The sequence below is a fragment of the Leucoraja erinacea genome, chromosome 18, assembly GCF_028641065.1.
Source record: "Leucoraja erinacea ecotype New England chromosome 18, Leri_hhj_1, whole genome shotgun sequence".
Classification (NCBI taxonomy): Eukaryota; Metazoa; Chordata; class Chondrichthyes; order Rajiformes; family Rajidae; genus Leucoraja; species Leucoraja erinaceus.
In genome coordinates, this window is record NC_073394.1 from 20,208,262 (window position 1) to 20,230,750 (window position 22,489).

General features: G+C 41.3%; 2 protein-coding genes across 6 annotated transcripts in view; both read right to left on the reverse strand.

Moving 5' to 3' along the window:
- Positions 1-11,490, reverse strand: part of LOC129705738 (ATP-sensitive inward rectifier potassium channel 11-like) — a 21,084-nt gene extending 9,594 nt beyond the window's left edge. Inside the window, exons 1-2 of one of the 2 annotated variants that reach the window (XM_055649511.1) lie at positions 11,410-11,490; positions 9,102-10,267 (exon numbers count right to left, since the gene is read on the reverse strand). In XM_055649511.1, coding sequence (XP_055505486.1) covers positions 9,102-10,205 — 1,104 coding nt within the window. In that variant the 5' untranslated portion in view covers positions 10,206-10,267; positions 11,410-11,490. Of the gene's footprint in view, positions 1-5,098; positions 10,268-11,409 lie in introns of those variants that run through there. The other variant, XM_055649510.1, reaches the window with a different exon arrangement.
- A 1,541-nt stretch (positions 11,491-13,031) lies between these two features.
- The window catches only part of abcc8 (ATP-binding cassette, sub-family C (CFTR/MRP), member 8), a 93,291-nt gene continuing 83,833 nt past the window's right edge, over positions 13,032-22,489 (reverse strand). For 3 of the 4 annotated variants that reach the window (XM_055649501.1, XM_055649500.1, XM_055649498.1), the window contains 5 exons: positions 21,198-21,306; positions 20,146-20,249; positions 15,482-15,615; positions 14,775-14,837; positions 13,032-13,236 (listed from right to left, as the gene is read on the reverse strand). In XM_055649501.1, the coding sequence (XP_055505476.1) occupies positions 13,099-13,236; positions 14,775-14,837; positions 15,482-15,615; positions 20,146-20,249; positions 21,198-21,306 (548 nt within the window). In that variant the 3' untranslated portion in view covers positions 13,032-13,098. Of the gene's footprint in view, positions 13,237-13,421; positions 13,573-14,774; positions 14,838-15,481; positions 15,616-20,145; positions 20,250-21,197; positions 21,307-22,489 lie in introns of all 4 variants that reach the window. The other variant, XM_055649499.1, reaches the window with a different exon arrangement.

The following is a 22,489-nucleotide window of genomic DNA, read 5'->3' on the forward strand; positions in this document are numbered from 1 at the left end:
TATTGAACCAGGTGTGTCCATATAAATCAAATGTGGCCATATTGCTTACAATTATAATTGTTTGATGTTTAAATGTTTTTTTAAATGTTAGTAGTTATTCTAGGCGTGAAGGAACAAATTCAAATCCTTGTAGCTGGCAACAATATATACAATAATATGATATGTAAAGTATGTTCACTATTTGCTGACAGGACAGATCTGATGAACTGAAATGGGAATTGAAGTAATCTGTTCATTTAAACTAAACCTACAGCTTGATGCATTAATGGTTGACAAACCTTTTGTAGTACAGTTGTTCTGCTATAATGTGCATTTCCATTATCACAGATTAAATATAACGCAATTAATGAAGTTGGGGACATTACTTGCATTGTGTGGGCTGAATTGGTTATAATGTGATTTCAATGGGCAACTTGGGAATCACTTTAAAGTTACTTTTGAAATTGACAGGCATACTGCAGACTCTTTGAGCAATGATAGCTAAAAAGAAAAACTGGTACTGTCTGTAAATTATGAGATGTAACAAAACACGCATGTTCATACAGTTTAAAATTTGAATTCAAGTTTTACTTCTTTAAAACTTTATTTTACTTTTGTTTTACTTATTTTTTTGATTTGATTTACTAAAATGTCCCATTCCTGAATTTTGTTAAGTGAAAATTCATAAATTGCGAAGCTATTTTTCATTAGATTGCATTATTTTAACATTTTGCATGGAAACAGCCCTTCAGCCCACCTTGCCCATGCTGATAAAGTTGGAATACTGGTCTATTACTATTTGGCCCATAGCCCTCTAAACTCTTTCTATCCATGTATCTGTCAAAACATATTTTTTCTCTGGCAGCTCACTCCAGATGTGGATCACCCTGAGTGAAAGGTTTGCCTGAGGTTCGTCTTCAATTTCACCCCTCTCAACTTGAGAATGTCTTTCAGTTTTAGAATCCGCTACCTTGGGAAAAAGACTGAGAACATTAATTATATTCATGCCCCTCATGATCTTGTACATCCTTAGCCTCCCATTCTCCAAAGAAAAAGGTCCCAGCCTATCCAACCTCTCTATAACTCACGCCTGCATGCCCAGGTAACATCCTGGTGAATCTTCTAAGCACTCTTTCCAACAATGAAGTTCTTCTTGCAACTGGATGATCAGAACTGCATACAGTCCTTCAAATTATGTCCTCAGAATTTCCGTCAAAAAACTTGAACCGTTAAAATATATTAGAAGTATCTGAAATAATAAAACACTTTAATAATCAAATTGCAAGATAATAAAAATAATTCAAAACATACTCTTTACCAAATGCAATGCACAGGTTCCTGAGAAATCCAGATTTTTTTTAAAGTTTGGGTTTATTATTGTCATCTGTACAGAGGTACAGCTTTCAATCTTCTGTATCTTCTGCCGGACAGGAGCAGGGAGAAGGAAGAATGACCAGGGTGGGACGTCTTTGATTATTTTGGCTGCTTTTCTAAGGCAACAAGAAGTATAGATAGAGTCAAAGAAGTGGGAGGAATCAAATGCAGGTCACCACCTCAAAATAAGAGCTTGCCCGTTTAAAACCAGATGAAGTAGGCGATTACTATCTTTATATTTTACCGTTTCCAGAATTCCCGAGTACTGGTTGCAGTCCATTTTGAAATGACATGTTTTATAATGTGTTGCTGGAGCAATTTTGAATGTAGAATCAGTATTTGGGTCCAAACAATCAATAATATAAATCAAATGGTGTAAGAGAGAAGAAATGGGATCTAGATGTTGTCACCCATACCCTAGATATTAATTATAGATATTAGAGTCAAACATATTGACAAATTGGCAAGATTCAGATTTTTCTTCAGAGAATATTGCTCAATGCAAGAGGACAGACTTTACCTGATGTGATCATAGAACAGCGTTGTTGTCAATCTGTCTCCTTTGCCACACTGAGAAAATTGGCCTTTGAAAATCACTATACAGCCCTTGCAGGCTTCTGAGTGGCGGATTAAGAGAGGCTCAAACTTTTCACCCTTCAGGATATGGCAGTGTTTGACTGATTTCTACCTTGGAGCTATATTCTCATGAGAAACTCGTCTTCCATAAGAGCCCCAAATTGTTAAATAGTTTCTTAGGAGAAAAATCAGTTTTCTTTCAGCCCCAAAGGAAAATGTACTGCATCGCAGTACCTGTGCTTGTTGCCTCTATTACAAAACAAACATTGCAGATTTCTCATCTTATGAGGGCTCTTGCTAGCACCATTGAACAGTGTGGCTCAATGCTCATTTTTTCTCTGGGTAAGGAAGAACTGCAGATGCTGGTTTAAACCGAAGGTAGGCACAAAATGCTGGAGTCTGAAGACTCGACCCAAAACACCACCCATTCCTTCTAACCAGAGATGTTGCCTGTCCCCCTGAGTTACTCCTGCATTTTCTGTCTACGCTCATTTATACTCCATGCTTCTGTTATTAAACATGAGCATGCTCAGCCACAATATTTTAATCATTGGGTAGGATGATTCACAGTGAGTTAATTAGGGTGCCATATATGAATTTAGAAGTGAATTTTAATTTAGAAGTTTGGGGTATTTAATAGAGGGTAAGAGAGAGATATCTTTGACATCCTAGCTGTGACTGCAAGCTACTTGGAGATCAATATACTAGAAATTTCTATGCACATTACGCTAGATCTGGTCTTCACATATCCCATCTTTGTGTTCTTAGTATCAATAATTTTAAAACAATATCAAAATATGTATTATAATTTACAGAATTCTGAAATGAAATAATGTGACAATTTCAAAGTGTAAATGATACATGGTTATTTTATGAATTGCAGTGGTGAATATGACATTCAAATGTGTATAGTTATGCACAACATGCAAAAGGTATGGTAAAAGGGCTGTATTGTAAAAGATTCATATTTTATGGAAATCAAGCATTTAACCCATTCTCCACATTGTCAAACGTAAATGAGAAATCTGCTGAAAGAGCTTTAAAGTTAATGTCTGGGAGTTAACTTGAATATTTTTTAAGCATAAATTCATATCAGAAAATAATTAGTACCATGTCTGCAAGTATTGTTTTATTTCCTTATGAACCCAATGAATGAATGGAAGCTCTCAATCCCATTCCTCCACTTATTTCCCTGTGACCTTTTTTTCCTGACATGTCCATCTCCTCCCTTCCCACATACACATGGGATAATTCTAATTTACCAACTCACTAGCATGTCTTTGGAGTGTGGGAGGAAACAGTGTATGGGGGGGGGGGGGGGGTTAGCTTACTTAGCTACAGGGGGGGTCCCGCAACCTCCACTACGAACGCATCAGCAGATAATCCAAGTTGTAGTCAGTTGAATAAAGTCAATAATTCAGATATTGTGAAACTCTTTTATTATAATGTGTAAGGATACACAGGCAGATAATTTAAAATGGCGAGTCACAAAGCTGATAATGTTCCCTTGCAGTTATGAAAATTACATTTCTGAACAATAAAGAACAGATAATAAAGAAAAGCTAACAACTTTTGAAACTTTACTCATTTTTCTAACTATTGTACACTGTACACTGACACTGTAACTAGAATGTAACTGCCTTTGCTAACCTCAAATTGTCAATTGCAAAACTGGCAGGTATTTAAGCTGTAATTACAGCAGTTCGTCGGTAGAGGTCAGATTTTCTGAGTTCTCATTATGTTGGTTTGCTTAATACTTCATTTTTAAAACCTCTGTACCCTTATTTATGGCAAGGATCATAAGAGCAGAGCTCTATGATCTTTGTTTTATGGAAACACCCAAATAGGAATTTAAGCATTGTGATATTTTAGTGAATTATAAATTGGCTATGCGAGTTCAGGGTTGACAAATGGAAGGCACTAATATAACCTCATGAAAAGAAAAAGAGACTGATTAACCTGCAGCAATATAATTTAACTGTGGTATGGTAACATAACTAAAATTAACCTAGCTGTGTTCTGTGAAAGATATGTCATGATTCACCAATATTACATTGAATAATAAAATGAGGGTACATTGTTATAGTTCTGAATATGTAGCAGATTCAGAACTAATTAAGATTAGAATAAAAATACAATTTTCATGGGTAATGTCACTTGAAATGTTAGATTCATTGTTTTCTTTTTGGAAGCAGGACTATCTGATCTTAAAAATGAAACATTTAAAAAATGATCTGGTTTTCAAGTACAAAACTAACCCTTGCCATAAAGTTTGATATGTGAATTAGCAGGTGGAAAGCTACATTAAACAATATTGATGATGTGATTGTCCCTGTATGAAAGACAAGATTATCTTAATGAAACTTTTATCATCTATTCCATTTTCAATTTAAAGAGGTTTTTTTCTTTCTTGTGGTCCTGCTGACACCTCAATATTACTTAATGCAGAAGATGTACAGCATAAAAATGTTGTAAATTATTATTTACTTCAGTGTATTGTCACGGATCTTTATTTAGCACCATTAGATCATGCAATGTCAGCCACTTAATTTAAGGTTATTTTAGTTTTCTTTGTAGAAGTTTGGATTTTAATTTTGTCCATTTCCCTATGAAAACGTTGACAATTTGAGGTTAATTGATGCTAGATATGTTGGAATTTATTTAATTTACTACCTGTATTAACATTTCACCTGAAAATATCCTTGTATAATTAATGAAGTGTGCACAATAATTCACTCGCCTTCCTTTTGTGGAATTGCGCCCCCCCCCCCCCCCCCCCCCCCCCCCCCCGATATGGTGCTGCTGTACATGCTCCTGATGCAGGTTAGATCACCTGGTTCAAAATGTTTGTAATCTTTGATTGCAAACCAAGATATCATTATTCTAACCATAGGATACAAGCACCATCCTGGCAACTCCAACTTGCCATTTCTCCCTTGCACTCCAACTACATGCTTTTAGTAATCATTGACTACTTGATTCAGCAATCAATAACCAATAATTTTCTTAAAATATATGGATGCAATGTCTATATATGTGTAGATTCTGAGTAGAGCCATTGTAATTAATTTAAAGAGAAGGCTTATATGGGAATCTGAAAAGGACATTAGAATCAGTGTCATTGGAGCACCAAACAGGCCCTTTGGCCAAATACGTCCATGCCGACAAAGATGCCCCATCTAAACTAGTCTAATTTGCTCATGTTTTGCCCACATCCCTCTAAACGTTTCCTATCTATGTACATGTCCAAGAGTCTTAGAAATGCTGTTATAGTACCTGCCTCAACAATCTGCTCTGGCAGTTCATTCCAAATATCAATCTTATTGCCAAAATACATTTACATTATTATTATGTTCCAAATTCTTATCAATAAGTAATATAAAAACCTAATTCCCCTGGAATAGAGGAAAATCCTTTTAAATAAGTCTCTGCTTTAGCATATATCACTATTATTCTTCCCATTCCAAAATAAAACTTCAAGAACATTCATTTGAAACTGATCATACTTTAAGAATGCACATATTTGCATCTGAAAAGTTCAATACATATTGTATTAAAAATACAGAAGATTAATAAATATATAATGTTTACAAAAACTTCTATTTCATCATATTCCTGGATACATCCCTGGGTGGCTTTTTCATTCTTGGCCGTTATAAGAATTATAACAGTAGTCAACTAGTTTATTTTCAATCATTCAAGTATAGTTTCAACATTTACAGGTTGAATTATTGCTTCACTCAATTTTTGGGATTTAATTTTTCATATTTTGAAAATGGGGCATGGTAACAAACATCAATTTAAGGATAACATAATAAATGTACAATAAGTCCGCAATATACAATTTATCACCATAGTGCCGAAGACAAGCTTAGATACTTGCCATTAATTTATAAAGTTATTTTTGGCTGTAATGAATAGCATGCCATCCTCTGCATTGTAATATAGTCCTAAAATGCCATTCTGTGTTTTACCAGCCTTTCTTAAGTCATGACATTTTTCTGAACAAAACATCTTCTACAATTAGTCAGCATGTATACAATTTTGGGAAGAAGTGCCATTTGCCAGCTAAACAACAAAGTGGTATGAATAAAAATGAAAGTATAGATCCAGGATGTACTGCAGTAGTATGCACGTACAATATTCGATAGGAAGTCAGAACCTTTTTCCCCCAGGGTGGAAATGTCAAAGATTTGATGGGATAGCTTTACGGTGAGAGGGGCAAAGTTATTTTATACAGAGGGTAGTGTGTGCCTGGAACGCACTGTCAGGTGTGGTGGTGGAGGCAGATACAGTCATACTATTTAAGAGGCTTTTGGACAAGCACATGGTTATATAAATAATGGAGGGATATGGATCATGTGCAGGTGTAGGAAATTATTTGACATCATATTGAACATGGATATTGTGGGCTGAAGAGCCTGTTCTTATGCTGTACTGTTCTATGATGATCTAATAAATTTATTAGGTTAGTAACACAAGGTTATGTCAATACTTGAACAGTTTACTTAAACTTGCATTTATCTAGCACAAGCTATCCATGGGAGTTGAATTAATCTACAGGATGAATAGGAAACTTAAACTTGTAACGGCTCCACTTTAGACCAACTACCCCGAACCATTGTTGAGCTACAGTACGCAAATGGTTTCTCAGTCTAACTATCACTTCCCAGGCTCTGTCCTGCCTCCACGTCTTTTCCAGCTTTCTCCCCCCCTACTAAACGTCACCTATCTATGAGATACTCTCTGACCCCCTGAGTTTTTCCAGACCTGCATTTTTTTGGTAAACCAGCATCTGCTATACCTTGTCTCTTCAGTCTCTTTATGTTCAGAGGCTTGGCTCCAAATTATGGCTGACTTGTTCACTAAAGCATGGCCTTATATTAAACATCTATAAAAGTAAAGTCCTCTTCCAAGCTGCTTCACTCTACAAAACTGCCTCCTGACAATAAAGGCCATTATAAATGGGGAGAACTTCACGAGCAACAGTAGCTACCTGTCTACGAAGGCATACACTGAGCATGACATTTACTACCACCTGCACAGGAACATAGGCCATGGTTTACCACGTGGCAAATATCCCACCTGCCACTACGCTTACATAGCGGACCAATGTCAATCAATAATCTCTCCCTGGCCAATATCCTCAGCATTGGGGACCTAACTGCACTGTCAGCTCCAAGGGACAATCCATGAATCAGAATCAAACACGCTACTCCAATCTTCATTAAGATAATAAATTACAAGGGGAAAAGGAGATGATTAAAAAATGTCAACAAACTCCTGTGAATCCCTGGTTCGTTGCAACTTACAATGCCAAACGGTATTTATGAACTTCAAGTCAATTGATTGGAGCACACTGCAAATGGAAGAAGGGGCACAGCATTTACAAAACTACTAATTTTCTTTAGCCCTCATAGAAACATAGAAAATAAGTGCAGGCGGAGGCCATTCGGCCCTATGAGACAGTACCACCATTCATTGTGATCATAGCTGATAATCCACAATCAGTAACCAGTGCCTACCTTCTCCCCATACCCCTTGATTCCGCTAGCCCCAAGAGCTCTAGCTCTCTTTTAAATTCATCCAATGAATTGGCCTCCACTGCCTTCTGTGGCAGAGAATTCCACAAATTCACAACTCTCTGGGTGAAAAAGTTTTTTTTCTCATCTCAGTTTTAAATGGTCTCCCCTTTATTCTTAGACTGTGGCCCCTGGTTCTGGACTCCCCCAACATTTGGAACATTTTTCCTGCATCTAAGATCCCATCTCATCCTTCTAAATTCCAGTGAATACAACCCGTCTTTCCAATCTCGTGCTAGGAATTCCAACGTGGCCATCATCTGACCACTACTGACCATAGAACTTCAGCTGGACCCAGTTATCCTCAATCCCATGAGGACATGGCCAGCTTGGTTAAATTATTAGTGCACGATGCAGAATCCTGACATTTGCTGTTGGAATTATTGTTAAATATTCCTGTCAAAACCAATAGCCAAGAAGCGTGCTCTAACTAATACATTTGTTTCAGATATATTTTAAAATGAAAGGCTGGGTGATTCTATGCAGGAGTGATTATCAGATTATATATATCTGGAGGTCCAGACAGGCGATGTGCGTATTTGCATTTTGACAAATGTGTTTCTGATCAGAACATTTGTGTGATTGTCTTGTGGTAGTATTAAAAGCAACAGAAAAATAGTGTAATGCGTGTCTGTTCATTGCTACTAGGGCTCATGGTTTGCATATCAACAGAATTTGAGATTTCATGGCTCTGTGATGTGAATGTTCCTTTAAGCCCTCACTGGAGCCAGCATTTTGCTCAAGATATTCTTGGTGCTTTGTGATAAGTCAGTGGCTGCAGGTTAAGTATATAGGGAACTGTTAACTTCAGCACCTCTGCTGAAGGGGAAGGGAGGTGATATCGTGAATGATGGATGATGTGTGCATCTGGTGTGAGGGGGCTCAGGCATGTGTATGTGGGGGAATCAAGATAGGTGTGCAAGCATTGAGGGGGAAGAGATGTGTGTGGTGGGAAGGCATCCAGACAGGTGATTGTGTGTGTACATAGATCTCCTTACCCCACCCCCCCCCCAATCTGCCCATTATCCTGGTGAAGGTAGGCTGTAATGAATACTGTTTGTCAATTCCAGTCAGGTACGTACTTGGGGATGGGGTCTGTACAGATGTGCATATGGGGGTGTCTGTAGTTCATAGAGGCACATGGAAGGGATCTAGACAAGTGTGTATATAGGATAGTAGTTTGTGCAGACGTGTATGGCGAATGTGTACACGGGATGGGGTCTGTTGAGGTGTATACATGGGAGGGGGTCCGTAGAGGTGTGTAGATGGGAGGGAGTCTGGAGAGGTGTGTGTACATGAGAGGGGGCGTGTACATGTTTGGAGGTGTGTACTTGGGAAGGGGTGCGTACTTGGGAAGGGGTGTGTACTTGGGAAGGGACGTGTACAGAGGTGTGAAGAGATCTTCTCTCCTCCCCTCACCCTGGAGAAAAAGGGAAGGTGGGTTGCGGATCACAAACAGTCGCTCTGAAACACCGAGCTCTTTCTCCTCCTAATGCCGGGCGAGATATCGAAGTTGACCACCTTTCCCTCCCCCTCTATCTCCACCCCCTCCTCCTCCGCCTCTTCCATCTCGTCGCCCCCCAGGCTGACCTGGGGCCGGTGCCTCGCCTCGGCCTGCTCCATCTCCAGCTGCCGGGCGCCGAGCGGCGGCGTGGACACTTTGACAGTGTTGCCGAACTTGGAGTAGTCGACCGAGTAGCGTCCGTCCTCCTCGCAGATGACGGGGACGAAGCGGTGCCCCCACAGGATCTCGGTGGAGAGGTAGGAGGTGCGCGCCTGCGTGGTGATGCCGGTGGTCTCCACCACGCCCTCGAGCACGACGACCAGCTCGAAGCGGGCGCGCGTCAGGCCGGCGGCCGTTAGGCGGTAGAGCGGGCTCGAGCCGTCGATGACGTGCGCCACGATGAGGGGCGAGACCAGGAAGATGGAACCGCCGCTCCCTGCCGGCCCGTCCAATGAGACGTCGAGCTGCCGCAGCGGCTGCACCTCCCCCTCGGCCGTGCGCGCCCGCCCCACCAGCTGCGCGCGCACGGTGGCGCCGATGATCATGGAGGTGCGCAGGTCGCCCACACGGAACATGAGGCACAGGCGGCCGTCCCGCGGCGCCACCACCGCCGAGCGACTGAAGATGAGCGTCTCGGCCCGCCGCCGCGCCTGCGACGTCTTCATGAAGATGCAGCCCATCATGATGGCGTTCACCACCAGCCCCACGATGTTCTGCGCCAGCAGCACGGCGATGGCGAACGGGCACTCCTCGGTGATCATCCGCCCGCCGAAGCCGATGGTCACCTGCACCTCGACCGAGAAGAGGAAAGCCGAGGTGAAGGAATGGAGGCTGGTGATGCAGGGCACGGCCGGGGGAGATGGCCCCCCTCCACCTCCTCCGTCGTCCAGGTCGCCGTGAGCGAATGCCAACAGCCACCAGATCATGGCGAACAGCAGCCAGCTGCACAAGAAGCTCATGGTGAAGATGAGCAGCGTGTGCCGCCACTTCAGGTCGACCAGCGTGGTGAAGACGTCCTGCAGGAAGCGGCCTTGCTCTCGGATGTTGGTGTGCGCCACATTGCAGGCGCCGTGCTTGTCGACGAAGCGAGCCCGACGTGGCCTCTCCCGGCAGCGGGGACGTGCCACCACCTCCTCCTGCAGCCGCAGCACGTACTCCTCGGCCACCAGCTCTTTCCTGGCCGACAGCATGGTGGGCCCATCGCAGGGCGAGTGCCCTCACCCACCGGCCGGGCTCGGTTCAGCTCAGCTCACTGGAGAGGGAGAGAAACGGGCAGAGAAAAACAACCAACCTTCAAACTGGGAGACAGGAGCAGATTGGCTTCAAAAACTGGAGGGGAGAGAGTGAGACGGAGAGTCTCACTGCAATAATGGCAGAGAGGAGCAGTCTGGTTTCAAACACTAGGAGAGAGGTACAGCCCACTTCAGTGCAGGAGTGTTCTTTCAAACAGTCAGAGAGGGGCAGTCTATTTCAGTGACAGAGAGAGGAGCAGTGTTCTTTCAAACAGGGAGAGGAGCAGGCTACTTCAGTGACAGTGGGCCAGTGTTTCAAATAGAGAGAGAGAGACGGAGAGAAGTAGACAACTTCAATGTCAGAGAGGGGCAGGGTTTCGAACAGAGGAGCAGTCTACTTCAGTGACGGAGTGAGGAGCAGCGTTTAAAAGATAGAGGACGACAGAGAGGAGCAGTTTACTTCAGTGACAGAGAATTGTGTGCTTTCAAGCAGATTAGGAGCATTCCACCAACGACAGGGGGAGAAGCAGGCTGGCTTCAAATAGAGGAAAGATGAGCGGAGAACAACCAATCTTCAAAAACGGGGAGAAAGAAGAGCAGTCCACATTAATGACAGAGAGATAACCTTCAAACTGGGAGAGAGACAGAACAGCAGTCTAGTGGGAGAAAGACACATGCAGAGAGGAGCAGTCTGCCTCGGGGACAGAGAAAAATGGTCCGGCATTAAACCTGGGGGGGGGGGGGGGGGGGGGGGCATGAGAGAAGGAGAAAGGAGCAGTCGATGCAAACACTGGTTGAGAGAGATAGGAATAGTCCATTTCAATGACAGACAGTGAAAAACTGAGATAGAGAGGAGCAATCAATCGTCAAAGAGTGGGAGGGAGTAGTAGTAGTCCTGCTTCTAACACTGGTAGAGAGAGGAGCATTCCACTTAAATGACAGTAAGAGAGAGAGAGAGAGAGAGAGAGGGGAACAGGAGCAACCAACTTTCAAACATGGGGAGAGAGATGGAGAGAGAGAGGTATTCAACCTTCAAGCACTGGGGGAGAGAAAGGCGCAGGGATAGAGAGACAGGTAATCAACCTTCAAGCACTGGGGGGGGGGGGGGGGGAGGGAGGGAACAGTCCACTTCAATCACAGAGACAAAGAGAGGAGAACCAACCTGCAAACACTGGCAGAAGAGAGCAAGCAGCCAGTCTTCAAGTACTGGGAGATCGACACATAGAGACATAGACTATAGAGCTTCAAAGCCTAGGTTGTATGTTGAAGGAGGAGGCAAGGGGAGGGCACGCCAGCTGTTGCTGCCAATCATGCCTGTAACCAGATAGGGGAAACTGATGGACTCCAATGCCAGAATGCTGAGTTAAACACTAAGTGCTGGAGTAAGTCAGTGGGTCAGGCTGCATCTCAGCTGCAGCATGTCCATTTCCTGTTAACAGATGCTGTGTTACTCCAGCACTTTGTGTTTTAATCAAGATTCCAGCATCTGCAGTCCCTTGTATCTCCTAGTATTTAACATATCCCCCCCCCCCCCCCCCCCCCCGGGTGAAAAAGATTGACTGCTTAACCTATCTGTGCCTCTCACTGTGGAATCTACTTCAATCAGGTCTCTTTTTCAACCTCTGATATTCCAGAGAAAACAATGCAACGTCTGCTTGCAGCTGAATCTCTAATTCGGACATCATTCTGGTAAAATGGAGATAATTAACTGTAGATTCTGGAATCTCGAGCAAAACACAAAGCGCTGGAGAAACTATGTTAACCCACTTTCTCATCCGCCCCCAACACACTGGGGGCATTTCACAGTCCAATTAATCTACAAACCTGCACATTTTCAGGATGTGGGAGGAACCTGGAACACCCAAAGGAAACCCTCATGGTAACAGGGAGAACATGCAAACTCCGTTGCAAACAGCACCCGAGGATCGAACCTGGATCTCTGGCACTGAGGCAGCAGCTGTACTAGCTGTGCCATCCTTTTATGTCATCTTTCTGACCCAAACCAACTTGGCCCTAATTTTAATTATATTCCTTTGTCCTGATGTCTGCCACCAAAGGAAATTCTTTTAATCTTCTGGTTAATCACACATTTCTGTCAATCAGCATAAATAGCGCAATCAAACAATCGTTTCTTGAAAATGTATAATATAGAATCTTGCTTTGTGCTATTCCTGACATGTTATTTTGGAAGTGACATCAGTCTTGCCTCCTGAATTATTTACCATTTCCCTTTGATGAAAATCGCAGGTGTTTTCCGTACTTGTGGTTTGAAGTATAGCAGGATATGGTGAACAACATACACTGACTCACATTGCAGTTTAAGGATGTGTCAGCCTATTTTGTAGCCCAGATAAACAAAGCTCTCCAGGTCACTGAACACAACATTACCCTTGTGCGGCCCCTGCGATTCACTGAAAGAGTGCTGCATATAGAGCGTCTCTCCCATCCTACCTGGTTGTTGTCATTGTATCGAGGGATGCTAACTTACAAAGACTCGCAAATATGGATGCCTAAAGGCAGAACTAACCTTTCTGGGCGAAACAGACTGGCGTGAAAATAGGAAGGCATGTAGGACTAATATAACTTATTATTGGCTCTGGGAGCAGGAGAATGAACGGTGAAGATTGCTGACAACAATAATGGACAGTAAAACACAAAATTATTGCTATCTTCGAAAACAGAAACTGAGAATTAGGTCTATAAACACGTTTAAAAGGGATTCGGCAGGTACATGGTAAATAGTTTACATCCCAACCAGGGAAAAACTTTGGCCACTACACTGCATCAGTAAGAAATGTGCCAATTTTATTTACAGAACAAATGAAATTACAAATGCATCTATTGCTATGTATCATTTATCTGCCTGTACAAAAGAGGCAAAGATTCCATCTCTTTGTTCCAAGAGTATGCTGGGAGTGTCGTATTCCAAGATAATTCCTCTCTTCATCACAATCACCAGGTCTGCATTCAAAATGGTGTGCACACGATGCTGGAAAACCAAAATAATTATTAGCATGATTTGTTTTCAAGGCCAGATATTAGTTTGAAAAATATGAATCTTGGTTAGCCACTCATCGCTGGAAAGCAAAACACAGCCCGGGTTAGTTTTGGAAGCGGAATACGTCTGTTTTTGCAACAATTACACACCATTCCCATACAAACCCAGCAAGTCACCTTTGTGCCTGCATCTTTATTTTTTGGACTTCACTAAAGAGGCAAATTTGCTGTCTTTGCTCATCAAATTAGATACAGAATCGTTCTCCGCTACTGTGCCCTCAAACAGGACTACAATCTGATCTGCGTCCAAAATTAGCGAAACCCGATGCTATAAAAGGAAAGGGGGAAAATCTTTCACACAGGTTCACAAAAAAATCGTAACAATGAGCAAGTCATAAAGTTCCCATGATAGTTGCTACTTTGGTTGGATTGAACTGGTCTTGCTCTCCATTCCATTGCCATATTATTGAGATCCAGTTTCGACCCTGACTTCAGATACTATCAGTTTACATGTTCTCACTGGCTGCATGGGATTCCTCGGCAAGCATAAGACTGTTCCTACATCCCTAAGATATGCAGATTTTTAGGTTAAATGGCCTGCGTGTGTATGGAGTGGAAGAGAAAGTGAGATAACAGACCTAGTGTGAACGGGTTATTGATGATCAGCGTGGACTTGGTGGGTTGAAGGAATTTTGACCCACTAGATGTTTTAGGGTTCTGGTTTTACTAAATCAGTAATCCAGAGTTGAACAATCCATAAGAGTTGAAGTCTAATATCCGTCCCATTAGAATTTATTGTTTTAAAAGAATAAATATCACCAAAATTATAATTGTTTATGTCACGTTTATTAATACCTTTTGGTTTTCCAGCATAAAATCCTTTGCTCCTTTTGAATTGCAGCAAAGTCAGGTTTATATGGAAGATTCAGCACTGTCCCAATTAATTAATTAAAGGAAAGCATTTATTGTGGCCCCATTCCTAATCAGTGGTCTCAACACACAGCCCAACATCCATATTTCCAAGGTATCTATACATGGATGAAACATGAGTGCCTGTCTTTGATATCCAATTCTCAAATTTGATCTTTAAGAGTCTTTATTCCAATCAATGTGCTTGCAGCTCAGAATCCCTAACCACAGATGTTAAACTGTTCTCATTGTATTTAAGATGGATGCAAAGCGCTGGAGTAAATCGACGGGTTGGGCAACATCTCTGGAGAAAATTGATAGGTGATGTTTCAGGTCAGGACCCTCCTTCAGACTCATTATATTTGCTTGGGGTTGTTTGTTCCTCCCCAATTATGGGTGTGTGATGGGAACACACTTTGCAGTTTCAGGGCTTATCAATGCAAATCCTAAACCCGTATCACTTTTCTCTTGGTTGATGCCTCTCAGATGAATTGATCATAAATGAAATTTGTTGATAATATCATCCTTTAAAACTCTTGATTTATCCACAGTCAGTAACACCTATGAAACTGGAATCCCATCTTGGTGGGTTCTAAACTAGTAAAGGCTGATGTTACTTACAGCAATGGTCACCACTGTTCGATCTGCAAAGGCTGTCATCACAACTTTCTGTAAAATATTTTCCTGGAAAAGAGCAGTATCATTTAGAGTCATTCAGCACAGAAACAGGTCCAACGGCCCAACTCGTCTGTGCTGACCAAAATGTCATATCTAAGCTGGTCCCACATGCTTGCATTTGGCTCATATATACCTCTAAACCTTTTGTATTCATGTTCTTTACCAGATGTCTTCTAAAAGACGTTTATAGTACCAACATCAACTACCTCCTAGGGCTGCTTGTTGCATATACCCACACCATATGAGTGAAAAAGTTACCCCTATTCAATCCATCCCCTGTCATTGCAAACCTTGTCGTCTGGTTCCCCTCCACTCAATTTAGTTGCATGTGTAAATAATAAAGATAGTGAACAGAAGTGATTCAAATTCAGCATCTGCATCTTAAGAATTTTCTGAAAACATCCTTGAAATATATATTGGTTACACCAAACTACTTTGTTTTATATAGATGTATGACAATTGTATCCCTTACCACAGATGGTAAACTGATCTTGGAAAATTTGCATGGAGTTGTTTGCTCCTCGCTGATGATGGGAACACACTTTGCAGTTTCAGTGCTTGCCCGTGCAAATCCTAAAACTGTTTCACTTCTCCCCAGATTGATGCCTCTCAGAAATAATCATAAATTAAAGATGACCACTGGTACTTACTGTTTCCATGTCGATTGAGGCTGTGGCTTCATCCATAATCAACACACTACTTTTCCGCACAAAGGCTCTTGCCAAGCAAAACAGCTGACGTTGACCCAAGCTAAAATTTTCTCCTCCTTCTGTAACGGTAGCATCTGCCATTCAGATATGAAAAAAGTCGGAATCATTATTCATGACTGAGGTAATATAATAAACTTAATATTCATTGACCTGGCAAACTACTCAACAATGTTGAGTACATTTGATTTTTAATTTTGTTTAGTTCAGAGATGCAGCACAAAATTACTAGAGACATAGGTAGGGTAGACAGTCAGAACCGTTTGCCCATGGTGGAAGTATCAAAGACCGGAGGGCAAAGGTTTATAGTGCGAAGGACAGTTTAAAAGAGATATGTGGGGCAGGTTTTTAAACTCAGAGTGGTGGATGCCTGGAACGCACTGCCAGAATGGTGGTGGAGATTGATAATCTTTATTTTTAAACATTTAGTATTTTCCTTCGGCATAATGTGGAAAGGAATATTTGCTCTCCTGACTTTCCAAAAAAAGCTAATTATTGCCATTGTTTTGGACTTCAGGGCAAAAATTCCTTGCAATTAATTATAAAAAAACCCAATAATCTGACTAATATTTTGCATTGCAGATATTATACTGTTTACATTAGTCTGGGTTTATTGTAATTGTACATAGAGGCTTGCAATTCCCGCACCAAGGTGTGTACGGCAAGGGAGGTAAATTAGAACATAGAACAGTACAGCACAGAATTTGTGCCTGACATAGTGCCAAGTTAAACTACTCTCTGCTTGCACATGAACCGTATCCCTCTACCCACTGCATATTCATGTGCCTCTCTAAAAGTAAATACCATAATATCTGTCTCCACCACCATGCTGGCAGCTGTTCTAGGCACCCACCACTCTATGTTTAAAAACTTGTTCTCCACCATAAAGCCATACCCTCCAGCCTTTCACATTTCCACCCTGGGCAAAAGATTCTGCCTGTCTATCCAACCTTTGTCTCTCGTAGGTTTTTGCTGTATCTCAACTAAATTAAATGTATTAAACGTTGAATAATTTGCAAGGTCAATGAACGCTCTGGCTATTGATATTATGGATACTAGTTCCTACAGCCATTAGCATTAGTATAAAGAGCATCAGTAAATTTTGACCACAATTGTTTTGAATTGATTAAAAGACACAGCGTTGAAACAGACTCTTCATCCCTTCCTCCACGATGACCAATGATCCCCATTCACGCTAGTTCTATGTTATCCCACTTTCTCATCCACTCCCTATACACTAGGTAAATTACAGAGGTAAATTAACCAACAAACCCGCACGTCTTTGCGATGTGGGAGGAAACTGGAGCACCAGGAGGAATTTCACATGGTCACTGGGAGAATGTGCAACGTCAGGATCGGACCTGGGTCTCTGGTGCTGTGAAGCAGCAGCACTACCAACTGCGACACTGTGCCGCCTTACATTTATCACTGCTAAGCCTATCTGATGTCAGTGCATACGCAGTTTCCAACATAAATCACTGAAAGATTTCCAGGAATTCCTAATATTAGAAGTCAATTACACTCTCCCTGTGTGAGATACTCACTTGGCCAGCATCAGAGATACAGCACAGAAACAGGCCCTTTGGCCTACCGGGTCCTCGCCGACCAGCGATCACCCCATAAACTAACACTATCCTACTCCATAAGGACTATTATAATTTATAGAAGCAAATTAACCCACAAACCTATACGTCTTTGGAGTGTTAGAGGAAACACAGAGAAGGCGCACATGATCAAGGGGAGAAGTGAAGTGGGGAAAAAAGATCTGAAGCATGCATTCTTTAAATGGTCTCCAACCTCGTTTGCTTGTGCTGGTTTATTTACAACCGGTTATGAGCCTGTTCCAGGAGAGCGGGATGTGCCTTGATCCTAGCTTTAATTATTTTTGATTGGGAAGACATGTAGTTATAATTCTACTCTGCATGCCCCACAAAACATTCACAATTCATTAGCGTCGTGTTTATGCGGTGTAATATTTTAAAATTGCAAGCCAACCACTAATCTATTTCACTCATGTAACTGGATCCACAGGATTGTGGCAATGTTTATCAATGTGGCTGGTTCATTTGTCGCAAACAAATTTAAAAGACATTTGGACAAGGCAGCACAGTGGCACCAACGGTAAAGTTGCTGTCTCACACCTCCAGAGACCCGGCTTCAAATGTGAGCAGATGGGACTAGCATAGATGTGGACTGGTGGTAGCCATGGACGAGTTGAGGCGAAGGGCCTGTTTCCCACTGTATGACTATGACTAGGTCTGAGATCAACTAAATGTCATTCTCTTCATCCTGTATCTTTACACTGTGGACTGCGCGATTGTAATCATGTATAGTCTTTCCCCTGACACGTCAGCATGTAACAAAAAAGCTTTTCACTGTACCTCGGTACACGTGACAACAAACTAAACTAATCTGGAGGAAACTAAAGCTTGATCTATGCTATTATAAATCAAGGTACTAATCTGCATATTGTATGCATCAGGAACTACATTAGTAAAAACTGTCATTAAAGAGATTAAGGCAAGGCTTTTTGTCTTCAAATTATTTTTTCTTTATCTGCCGCAAGTGGACATAAACAAAAGATAGCTGTATAAACCAGTGTCATGGCTGGATGCCCATTAACTTAAAAAGGCAGCGATACTCTCTCCCTCTCATGCTGCTAAGCTTTTCCTCTGCGGTCTCACATATTAAACTAAAAATAAACTGCTGCCTAAACTAGCTTTAGCTGGTATTGGAAACCTTTTGAAATTCTTGTTGTAGCTTCTGCTTCAATCACTTGCTTTATTCAGGTTTGTTCAGGTGATGGTGTAAAAATCAATAGGTGGTTAATATAAGCTGTCAGTGGACAGCTGCACCAATCCACATTGCTGCCAAGACAAATACGATCCATCTGTTTCTTCCATTATCTTTATCTTGCACTAAACATTATCCCCTTTATCATGTATCTGCACATTGGACGACTCGATTGTAATCATGTATGGTCTTTCCACAGACTGTTTAGCATGCAACAAAACCTTTTCACTGTACCTCGGTACATGTGACACTAAACTAAACTTTCCTGCATTCTATAACCTTCGCATTCTTTTGCATATCTATTCCACACTCCCTTGCACTCTCTTATCTTTGTACATCTATCATTCCTTTAAAATCCGAGGTTAATTATTCATACATTCAAACATGAGGCAAGATGTGATTTGTATTTTCTGTGTACAAAATCTCATTTTAATATCTGCTTAATGTAATATTGGAGGATATGCAGCAAATTGAAACATACATGAAATATGTGATCCCCAACACTGACAATTCAGCGGGTCAGGCAGCATCTCTGGAGAACATGGATAGGTGATGTTTCGGGTCGGGATACATCTTCAGACTGATCCCCACTACAATCAGACTGGAGAAGGGTCCTGACCCGAAACATCACCTATCAATGTTCTCCACAGATGCTGCCTGACTTGCTGAGTTACTCAACACTTTGTAGGTATGTTACAAAACCTACCTGAATCGCCATTGGGAATCTGCCCACAGCCAGGTCGGCGATTTTGGCGCTGTTTGGAGGGGGCGGGTTTAAAACGCGATTTTTACTAGGCTGTACTAATCGCAGATGTTCAGCCTAGTAAATCATTAACGAAAAATCGCTGCAAGACCCGGTCGCAAAAGGTATTATTAGTTTTATAGGCCTCGATAATATAGTTATAATAGTTTAAAATTACTCTCTGATTCCGCAACATCTCGCAGCCCCAGGGTTTTATAAAGCAAACAATTAAAGGTATGTACCTTATTTTTACATTAAATGGGGCATATATATAACCCTATATATCAAGTTATCTATAGCGAATAGTTCATTTTGGGCTTTTTATATCCCGCAGTATTTTTCTCGGCATTTGAGGGCACTAATCCAGCGCGCTGTCAACATTCTAAACCAGCGCGTTCACATGAACCCACTAGAAAGCCGATTTAAATGGGCATTTATTTACAGCAATTGAACACTAAATTCCTTCCATTTGGCCTATAAATTAATGTAAATTAGATATAAAAATCATGTTATATTGTGAATTATTTGTGAATAATCTTTGGACACTTAGGCTATTTAAAAATGTTAATCTTTCCTTAAGAAATGGGCCTTTGATTATCCAAGATCACAGCTTTTTTGTAATGTCCATTGAAAATCAATAGGGAACAAGATGCTAATTTCCGAGTATGAAAATGGCCATAACTTTTTTAATACTTGAGATATGAAAGTGAATTTGGTGTCAAATTAAACTTATTGTTATGCTTTATATGATGGGATAAATTGCAGACTTGATTTTTAAAATCTCAAAATTTTGTAACATTGCTACACTTTGTGTCTTTTTGTAAACTAGCATCTGCAGTTCCTTATTTTCACAAAAATAAATGTTTTGCTTTATCTTTCCTTCTACATTACAGAATTAATTATTTTGTGATCTTTTGATAATGTAAAGTTTATCTTTCTGTAGGGTTAGAAAAATATACTCTACAAAGTACGATATCAAATATGGTACTTATGATCTGTGACGTGTGAGGATGTAGTAAAACATTAATTTTGTCAATGTGTTTCTGTTGCATTAATTTTTCCGCTATGTTACCTAAACCTCCAGGTAAAGCTTTCACCAAGTGTTTGAGTTGTGCGATCTCTAAGGACTCCCACAGAATGCTGTCGGTGCATTTTTTCTCTGGGTCCAAGTTAAATCTACAGGAAAAAGAAAAAAACAAGTTCAAAATTCAAATTTTACAAGTTTGTTTGATTATCTTCAAGTCATTGTGGTACGGAGACCCATTGAACCCGAGTCAACTCTTAGTTGACAAACTGTTCAATACACATTTAAAAAAGGGGGTGGCACAGTGGCGTAGCGGTAGAGTTGCTGCCGTGCAGTGCCAGAGACCCGGGTTCAATCCTGACTACGGGTGCTGTCTGTACATAGTCTACATATTCTCCCAGAGGCCATGTGGGTTTCCTCCTATTATCTTTGATTGGACTTTACTGAACTTTATCTTGCACAAAACGTTATACCCTTTATCTTGTATTTGTACACTGTGGACGGCTTGATTGTAATCATGTATAGTTTTTAGTTTAGACTTTAAAGATGCAGCGCAGAAATAGGCCCTTGGGCCCACCGGGTCCGCGCCAACCAGTGATCACCCCATACACAAGAACTATCCCACACACTAGGGACAATATAAGATGTTACTGAAGCTGATGTTACAAATCTGCATGTATTTGAAATGTGGGAGGAGACTGCAGTATCTGGAGAAAACCCACGCAATCACAAGGAGATCATACAAACTCCATACAGACAGCACCCATAGTCAGGATCGAATCTGGGTCTCTGGCATGGTAAGGCAACAGCTCTACCGCTGCGTCATTGTGCTGCCCATCTTTTCATTGACTGATAGCACGCAACAAAAAAGCTTCTCACTGTACCTCGATATGCATGACAATATAAAACTAAACCTTTTATCAGACAAGTATCTGAATTTTGATTATTTTGATCTACATTGCAGTCTTCTAAGAACAAAGTCAACAGCAGAAATAATATTTTATGCAAATTGACACAGATTCGCTGAAGCTGATTCGCACATGAATTATGCAATTGGCATTACCCATGGAAGATCCATTTGCTTTTTCATTAATACTAACCGTATTGAACCACTGAATAACACAGGATCTTGAAGAATGATAGAGAGTCTGGATCGCAACATGCTTAGTGGCAGTTTAGAAATGTCTATTCCATCAATAAGTATTCTCCCTATTGTAGCAGGGAAAAAACAGTCATCAAAATGTTGATAAAGTACTGTACTGTACAAACACCGTGTAACATGCATGTTATGTGATACCTTAACCAGTTTCATTAAAATGTCCTTGTCTTAAACCAGTACTACTACACAACGTTTAAGAAACATTTAGGCAGGTACATCGATGGCATAGGTTTAAAGGTTTATGGGCCAACTGTAGATTTCAGGCTAGTGTAGATGGGGCATGTTGGTCGGTGTGGGCAAGTTGGGCCGAAGGACCTATTTCCATGCTGTATGACTCGATGACTCTTCTATACAGTCTGAAGAAGGGTCCTGACCCAAAACGTCACCTATGCATTCCCTCCACAAATGCTGCATAACCCGCTGAGTTCCTCCTGCACTTTGTGTTTTGCTCAAGATTCCATTATACAGTGTATTCAGTAAGTATTCAGACCCCTTCACTTTTTCCACATTTTGTTACGTTACAGCCTTATTCTAAAATGGATTAAATTCATTTTTTTTATCAGCAATCTACACACAATGGCCCACCATAAAAAAGTGAAAACAGGTGTTTAGAAATTTTTGCAAAATAATTAAAAATAAATAACTGAAATATTACATTTACATAAGTATTCAGACCCTTTATTCAGTACTTTATTGAGGCACCTTTGGCAGTGATTACAACCTCAAGTCTTCTTGGGTATCACGCTACAAGCTTGGCACACCTGTATTTGGGTAATTTATCCCATTCTTCTCTGCAGATCCACTCAAGCTCTGTCAGGTTGGATGGGGAGTGTCGATGCACAGCTATTTTCAGATCCCTCCAGAGATGTTCGATCGGGTTCAAGTCCGGGCTCTGGCCGGGCCACTTACGGACATTCACAGACTTGTCACAAAGCCACTCTTGCGTTGTCTTGGACGTGAGCTTTAGGTCATTGTCCTGTTGGAAGGTGAACGTCTGCCCAGTCCGAGGTCCTGAACGCTCTGGAGCAGGTTTTCATCAAGGATCTCTCTATACTTTGCTCCGTTCATCTTTACCTCAATCCTGACTGGTCTCCCAGTTCCTACCGCTGAAAAACATCCCTACAGCCACCACAATGCTTCACCATAGATATGGTATTGGCCAGGTGATGAGCGGTGCCTGGTTTCCTCCAGACGTGACACTTGGCATTCAGGCCAAAGAGTTCAATCTTGGTT